Source organism: Blennius ocellaris, assembly GCF_963422515.1.
Source record: "Blennius ocellaris genome assembly, chromosome: 18".
NCBI lineage: Eukaryota > Metazoa > Chordata > Actinopteri > Blenniiformes > Blenniidae > Blennius > Blennius ocellaris.
Window position 1 is genome coordinate 15,102,800 of NC_137667.1, and position 8,939 is coordinate 15,111,738.

Genomic DNA, 8,939 nt, shown 5'->3' on the forward strand with positions numbered 1-8,939 from the left:
GCTGTCCAAGAACAAAATGCTGCAGAGGAAGACGAGTACTCATTGCTCCTGAAACTCCTCAGGTCGTCGTTGTATTATTGAGGCACAACCTCGGCATGTCCTTTAGCGATGAGGCCTCATGATAAGCTGAGCCGGTGACCACCTGGCTCGCACACCCCACACCTTTCAACTTCTCCGAGTGTTTAAGTCAAAGTTCTAACGTCTCTTCAAGTGAAGTTACGGTTGACATTAAGCTCTGGGCTTTAGGAGGCAGTTTAGCGGCGGCACATGATTACAGATTGTGTGTGTTTGGTAACAGAGATGGCCCCTTTTTCCGTCTGTCTGCAGCCCTGGCTGGCTGCTCTGCTGGTGTGATGTTGTCTTCCTGTTTCAGCTCCTCCACTTGGTTCTGGCTCCTGTCCCCTCGTCTCTCTCCTTCCAACTCTCTCTCTCTCTCTCTCTTTCTCTTTCTCTCTCCCTCTCCGCCTCTCTCTCTCTCTCTCTCTCTATTTCCATTTCTCTCTCTGCCTCTCTCACTGACACTGGGCACCCGTTCCCCTCCCTGACCATCTGGGCCTCTCCTCCACGAAAGTAAGTGTGTGTGTGTGTGTGTGTGTGTGTGTGTGTGTGTGTGTGTGTGTGTGTGTGTGTGTGTGTGTGTGTGTGTGTGTGTGTGTGTGTGCATGTGTGTGTGTGTATGTACGTGCGTGTGTGTGTGGCAGAGTTTCTCTTCAAGAGGACATACATATGTGTGTATGTCTTATTTAGTGTGTGTGTGTGTGTGCGCGTGTGTGTGTGTGTGTGTGTGTGTGTGTGTGTGTGTGTGTGTGTGTGTGTGTGTGTGTCCGTCGAAGGGTCTTCCTTCGCCAGGTGGACAGCTGCTACTTAGTAGCCTCAGAGCCCAGCCAACAAAGTCAGGGAGAGAGGGAGAGGAGATGGCGGACTTAACCCCTAATTTGCCAAAAAACATGCCTAATGTGACCAACACTCTGGTTTGTGTGTCCTGTTATTTTCATGCATGCTAATGTCTCATGTCGGTATTACTTTACTCATTAATACTTCATGCCAGCAAATTGGGCTTTGCTTAATTGTAGTTATGCATACACTGTAAAACTACAAAAAATAAAGAAAGTATTTGGGGTTTTAAGTTATCTTAGCTCATTTTACTTTGTTAAACTAAACCCTGCATATACTTGTAATAAGTTGAATATAACTCAATATAACGCTTCCTGATTAAAGTTACCCTGGTTAATGCTTCTTGATTTTGGTTGTCCCTTGTTTTGAATCTCAGTTTTAGAGCACAGGAAGTCAAAAGGATCACCAAAACCCGGATGCCTGCGCTGATTCCAAATGGATAGAAAAATTAAATCATTCATTAAGTCACAAGTCAATTTGTACAACTTGAATGATCTTGTTGGGCTCAGGTGAGCACATTGCACTGTGACTCTCTTTGGCCCAGATTTACTGAGATCCTTCATAAACTACATGCTCATGCAAATAGACTGCACTTTCACTTTACTTGAATGTTGCTGGTGATTTAGAAATAATGTTGTCATCGAATAACACATCCTTTAACCTGTATTTCATATTTATGAAAGCCAATGCGTTGCTTTCATACCTCCAAACCTCCCAACACAGGCTTGTTCCTCGGCCCTACAGGCCACCGTTTCTTAACTAAAGCTTCCCTATAAGGTCGATGAAGGTCAGCTGGACAAGTGCAGGGTCCACCAGTTCTCAATCTGCAGAGAGTTGGCCTCGCATCGTCCAGATTCTTGGAAAAACTGGATGCACCGAACTAAATCCTTTGTGAGTAGCTCCAGAAAATGACTACAAATATTGCCTGTCAAAGGTGGTTTGTCGCCCTCGCCGTGTTCAGTACGTCTTGGTGATGCAAGTCGCCAGAGATGCTATGATGGGCAGTGGTTACGAAGGAATCCAGTCGTGGTCGCAGCCCATCGCTCAGTGATTGTCAGTGAACATTATCAACAGATTTATTCATTTAACCTTGTTTAATTCTATATTTTAACTCAGGTTTTCGTAGTTTGGCTTTCTTGAGGTTTTTCTTGTTCACATTGATATTACAAGACGTTCACACTGTGACCGTGTGTGAGTGTATACATTGTGTACCATCTATATCTCTGTGTTCCTGAGCCCGGCAGATTTAATACTCTTATCCGTCCCTGTGGTCCTGCCTTTGTCTAGTCCTTAAATGGAGGTTAAGTCTCTTCAGCAAAGGCCTGGCTGGATGAGCTTAATCAAACCATTAGGGTGCTGAGCCCATCGGAGCATCTCACCACCTCCTACTGAGATCTGCTTTAAGACATAGTGGCAGTAGGAAACACTCAAACCTCTGGATTAGAAGAGCTCTCAACGACTTAGCAGCGTCCCTCTTGCTTTCTCTCCCCGCTCTCTGCCAGGATTTATCTGTCTGCCAGACTGTAAGCGGTTTCTTTATGTGTTCGAATAGAGTCTCAGAGTGCAAACAAACAAGCAAGTGCAATGTACAAATGCTGACGGACACTGGACAGATCACTGACGGATAGTTTGTGACACTCGTGCGAAGACATTTGCCAAGATTTCTTTTGGCCTATGACACCAACTGTCTCGTTACCTATCACTCAGGAACATTTCCCTATTGAGAGTTTGATCACAGAGAAGGGAAAGTTTCACGGATTAAATTTGTGAATTTTTAAAGTATGAGTGTTACTGCTTCAGTGGTGCTCAAGTGCTTCAGTAAGAGTATTTTGGATTTCATTGTTTTGCTCAAGGACACTCTATGTATGTTACAGAGTGGGACGGGAGAAGACCTGCTCTACCAACCGCCCTGCAGCTTCCCCACAATGCCATGACCTCCATGTATCTCAAAAAATTACTTCTGTGCCCTTGACTAAGTAAAAATCCCTCTCTCCAAAAATGTGGAACTGGTTTATGGGGATCCCACACGGGCTCCCCCTCGGACTGATCTTCAGCTGTAGTTTTCCATGAGCTCTATCCTTAATTGATTTCACATACAACATACAACAGTGGATTGTCTTTCCAAATTGTGCCTCTATGGCCAGAATGTAAATGACGAGCGGTGACAATGCCTGTTTTGTCCCTGGTCTCTTTTCTTGGCCGCTCCCGTTTCAGTGTTCTTGCTTTGATAAGCGGTATCAAAACACATTCTTCCTCGCCCCCGGAGGATGATGGGTATTAGTGTTTTCTGAAGTGTCTGGAGTCAACTTCCTCCACAGCCACCATCCAAGGGACAGAAGCGTGTCAAAAATACTTCCCCTCACTGCGACTGATGCTTCATGTCGAAAGATTAGAAGCAGTGGCTTAATTTGAAGGGAGAGCTTTGGAAATATCAAGAAGAGGCCATCATCCCCTGTGCTCAGCTTGTAGGAAGTGGATAGAGATATCCCCCATTGTAAGTCTTTCACTGTGACATTTGTTTGAAAATAAAAAAAAAGGGAGAAAAAAAAAGGGAGAGGGAGAAAGAAGGAAATGGGGCATTTTTCTAAAGCCTTTCTGTTTTGTAGGAATTAAACAAATGCAAAAAAAAAAAAAAAGGGGGATAAAATCGGCTTAGACTGTTGAGACAAGTACATCTAAGAGAATGCACAAAAGGAGGGGTGTAAACGGCGGATTCTTCCCAGCTAAAAACTTATCAAGCACAGGCTTTGTGCTCAATCCATTTAAGTGAGTCCCTAACACGCCCCTATTGTATGCCTTTAATGGTCGAAAAGTGACTTGTGCAGGGCTATCGCCTCTTCATGGGGATTACAGCTAAGTGCTTAAGTTGTAGTGAAACCCGGATTTGCTGATGGCAAAGAGAAAAGGGCAAGGGAGGGCAGGCGGAAAAAGGACCCTTACCAAGGATTTGTGTCGGGATCGCACTGTTCCCCTCATCTGCCTGTGGCCCGAGTCGGGAGAGGACAACTGCCGTTTACATGCGAAGCGCCACACAGGCGCACACGCGACACGTAACCGTGGTTTTACACAACATTCACCCGGTGCGTGTCGGTTTTCCTCGTCATCTCTTTCCATTTGTGCCTCTTTCTTTCTCCTCCCTGCTTCTCTCGCTTGCTCCCTCCTCGCTTTCTCTCTTGCCCTCTCTCGCTCCCATCCCATTTTAATTAATTTCTAGCTGTGCTGCCGTATGAGACTTGGCCTGAGAAGTGTCTGCTCCTGCAATTTCAGCCCTTATCTCCAACGGCTGCCAGAGAATGACTCAATGCTCCTTGCGTTTCAAGAAGAAGAGGTAAACAAGGCCAGTCAAAAGGCATGGAGTTCAGCCATGCACAGTAATTACATCAAATTATTGCAAAAAGCTCTTGGTTTTTTTTGTTTTTTTTGTTTTAAATCCATTTTAACTTTTGCAGCAAAAATTTCTCACTGTTCAGAAACTTTTTTTTAATGTACCTTTGTCTCGGCTCCTTATTTGGACGAATTAACTGCCTTTGTTTTGAACATGGAGGCTGAAAATGTGGAGCTTTTACTTGAAGCTTTTCATTTCTTGCAAACTGCTCTGAATCCAGGGTTAAAAGACAAGACTGAAAGGAGAATTAAATGAAGTCGTGCACTTGTATTTAAAGTGCTACATTGGTTGTGGGTACGCAAATGAAGGTAAATTGTGTGAAGAATGGAAAGAAACTAAATCAGATGTACTTTCTTTAACTTACCTCACATCACAACTTGCTGGAGGTGCACAAGCAATACAAGGAGTCTCTTTCTGTACGAGACGCCCGGTTCGCACAATAGTGCACAATTGAGTATGTGACTGTTTGTCTCACCTTTCCTCAGCTGGTATGGGCTCCAGTTGGATAAATCTACAAAGAGGCTATATAGATGTATGAGTAGTCTCTTCATCCCTCCACTAGATTTGAATGTAAACCATTAAGATGCTTTCAAACAGAAAAATAGAAAAAACATTTGATTTTCTTTACAAGATGGAGTCACATCAGCCTATTCCTCACTGACATACAGTGAAATGCAGAAAATACTTTTGGTGAAGTCTTGTGTGGTTCCTAACAGAGGTCCATGATCTACTTGGAATTAGTTACCAAACCTTAATAAGACTTTTTCTAGGATCTAGAGCAGACCTGGGAGGTTTTGATGAGTCAGTGCTTGGAGAGAGCTTGGATTCAATCCCTGAAGATCTTCTCAGCTGTTTTTAATTTAACTTTACTGATATGCAGAACTAACACTTTTCAAACACCTGCTTTGCACGGTGAGTGTCAGCACAGGAAAGGGATGCTTGTCATCAAGAGCAAAGCTGTGAAAGAACTATCACTTTCAAACATGAGCAATATGATACTCATTTCAAAAGGAAAAGATCACGGTGACAGACAAGATGGATGAATGTGCAAGTGTGAGAGATAGACGGAGGGAGGGAGGGCGTTCTCCTTGAGCATTGTGCATTTGTGTGTCTTTTTGATGAGCTAACAAACTGCACGAAGGTAAACTCGGGAGCACCTGCCCCTATTGTCACGATCTCACCCACCCACGCTCGCACACCTTTCCCTTGAGCACACAACACCCAATACTGAGTAAAGATGAAGAAAAGGCCAAGCCCTGCAAGAGCCAAAGGCTACCTATTCAAATAAGGACAGTAAACCTTCTGTCTTTTCTCTCACTAAGCCTTGCTATGCTCCTCAAAGCCACGGAGGCCCATTGTGTGCCTCTACCTTTGTTGCCTTGTGTTTAGGCAGGCTGATTATAAAGATGATGATGATGATGATGGTGGTGGAGGCAATGATGACTGCGACGACAGTGGCTTAAGGAGAAGCAGCTGCTGGGGGTGAGAGAGGCACAGACAATCAGCGTGTTTACTCAAGAAAAGGTACACTATAGACGTTCAAAGTGACGGCTGCTGAATGGCAAATGACTTGTGTGCGTGTGCGTGCGTGTGTGTGTGTACACTGTGAAATTGCTAATTCAGACTATTTTCTCTCTACCGTCTTGTTTATCCTTGAACTCCAAGGTTTTACAAAGTAAAAATAAAAAAGTGTGACGTCACAGAATAAATGAATAAAGTGAAAAATAAATAGATTAATACTCATAAAAAAGTACGTTTTGGTAAACTTAAGGTTTAAGCAAACTTAAAATGAATCTCAATCGGCTTTTGCTGGAATTCTTTGAAGTGCCAGTAGATGAAAATAGCTACTTCACCTCTTCACACTAACACGATTGACTTTGAAGTTATGTATCATGTGGTTTTTGTTAATTTCCCAAGAAAGAGTTTTCACCCTTTAGACAGTAAATACTTCACTGTACATGGTCATGTACAGCTACTGCTGCCAGAGGAGAAGTGAGAGAAAATCAAATCAGTTGACATAAAACGAGAACAGTCGACTGAATGGTTCCTGACAGCTGAGCGGGATTAGATAGTTGGCGCATAATTTCTGTACATCAGTTGCTACACGGCAGACTGGACTCAGGGGTTACAGGGAACTCCTGCATTTACACACAACAGTCAGACTACAAAAGCATGTGATGTTCTGCACGTGTACTGAAGCTCAGAGTCGAATTCAGACCTGGAAGTCAAAAAACATGTAAAAAAAAAAAAGCTAAACCGGAGTTGAATCAGAAGATGCCAGAAGACTGTTTACTGTAAACATGACAAAAGAAAAAGAACTTGTTCAGTCAGTTTGTGGATTGACAGAGATAAACCATAAGGATGCATATTGGCATATTTTATCACTGAAGTGACATCATTTCAGCCAAAAAATAAAAATCAATTATAGTCCCATGTATGACCACCAGGACAACAGGCAACAGTCCAATTCAAGATCTTCATCGAGCAACAATCGCAGCTCCACTGAATGTTCCTTTAACGTGTAAGAAAACTCAAGCTTATTTACAATAAACACAAGACTGTTGACAGAACAATTACACAAGATTGCACAACTTCTAAGGGTAGTTTATGGTTTTGTAGTAGAAGTTTGTGATCTTATCTTGCCCGAGACACACAGTGCATCGGCCTGCTGTGCCTATTACAGTTGTTGGTGCCATGACCTGCTCTCCCATCTTACAGCCTATTTCCAGGATTTGCTGTCCCCTCGCCGCGCCAACAGTGATATTTTCGCCCTACTTAAGCTCCAGATGCTGAGAGGCTCCTTGTCCTGGCACTGCTGCAAGAGGGCCACAGAGGTTAATGCACTCTGGGAGGGAGAAGCAACCAGCTGTTGGCCTTCTAATGTTTAAAACCTCCTCCCCTCCATCCATCCCTCCTTGCTCCTCTGCATCTCTCCTCTTCTCTTGCCCTCCCTCCACCCCTCCAAGGGAAGAAAGCGCAGGCAATAAAAAGCGCTCAAGTGGCGAAACATCTGCTGGGAGCATTTCAGCACGGCCAAGAGCGTCTTAATTCCTCCTGAGCAACAATATGAGGCCATTTTCTGGGCAGGGGCGACAGGGACTTAGAAAGAGATAAGAGCAGATAATGGCTGGATGGAGGACTTGGGGGCTGCAAATGCACACTCAGGAGGTCCGCACGGAGATGGGGGTGGCGAGGGAGAGACGGGAGGGAGGGAGGGAGGGAAGGAGGGAAGGAGGGAGGAGGAGGGAGGAGGAGGGAGGAGGAGGGCCTCGGAGGCCAGAGGAAAGTGGTTTGGTAAACAATGGTTTTGCATTAGCATGATAATCTGAAACATGCCTTTATTTTGATAAAGATGTAGGCTGTATTGGGGGAGGAGTGAGTGACACGCAAGTGGCTGTGTGTGTGTGTGTGTGTGTGTGTGTGTGTATATGTGTGTGTGGGTGTGTGAGTGTGTGTGTGGGCGACGGTAAGTAAGCATGAGTATGTATGTTGTCGACATGAAAAATTTTTTTTTATTAAAAGGAGACCTTCACATGCAGTCACAACATATAGCAAGTCTGGATACTAAGCAGCTTATGCTAGGCTATTACGTCCCGACAAAAAGAAGCAGCAAGTCACTTGTTAAACACTGATGAAGGCGACGCCTCATCTTGCACAATTACAATCACAAGAAATTGTTCTTGTTTCCTGCTCTCTTTCCGGTTCTCTGTTATAAGGACGTTTCTAGGAACAAAAAATCTCTTAAATAGGGCAAATGTGAGTGTTTTGAGATACAAGTTGTTTCATCTGAACTCTTTTTAGGCTTACCTGCAGCAGTTAATGTTTCTTAACAGTGAAGGCTGGTCAAGCTGAGGAGGAGCAGGTGGACATTCTTCTGTTTTCCTGCAAAGCTTTGAGCAATAGGGAAAACTCTCTTCTGTGCCTCCAGGCACATGCCATGGTTGCACAGGCAGAATACACACAGATGACAGCCATGCGCACCAAACTGTCATATAAAGTACTGCCAGGGTAAAAGGTGAGTGAATTTTGTTTTTCCATCCCACTGCGATTTGAATGATGCTGGTATTTCCAGAGATGATAGACGTTAATAGATTATAATACCGACCGTAGCTTCAATAATCGCGGGACGTCACAGACATGAAAGGCAAAGATTTGAGACTTACACTGGTGACAGTAAGGCTTCAAGATTGCTGCACGCACGTCTGCACACTCTGCTGCTGTACGTCCTCATCACATGCTCTTGTCATGTACATTCAAAGTGACAAGTAGCAGCAGCTGGGGTCACCATTTCATCTGCTTTGTTTGTATTGGTGACAAGTTGTTTTTTTTTTTCTTTTCCCAATGAAAATGATATCTTTTCCATCTTCTCACATATTTGAATGGTGCATGTGTTGGTTCGTGTAAGTACAGAGGGATTGTGATTTAATGCATTTGTGTCATATGTGAGTGTGTGAGCAGTGTGAGAAACACATGTGTCAGTCTGGGCGCCGCTCGCCCTGATAAAAGCCCTTTGACACTCAGCTGTTTAACAGCTCAAACTGTCTGTGCACAGTGGATTAATCTCACATACCCGCTGACACACACACACACACACACACACACACACACACACACACACACACACACACACACACACACACACACACACACACACACACAC

The 8,939-nt window shown here is 44.1% G+C and overlaps 1 protein-coding gene across 1 annotated transcript in view; it reads left to right on the top strand.

The window, feature by feature from the left end:
• Nucleotides 1-1,945, top strand: part of rps6kc1 (ribosomal protein S6 kinase polypeptide 1) — a gene marked incomplete at both ends in the record, with an annotated part of 58,312 nt that extends 56,367 nt beyond the window's left edge. The window contains one exon of the mRNA XM_080514055.1: nt 1,856-1,945. Coding sequence (XP_080370181.1) covers nt 1,856-1,945 — 90 coding nt within the window. The remainder of the gene's footprint in view (nt 1-1,855) is intronic.
• Nucleotides 1,946-8,939: the final 6,994 nt, after the last annotated feature.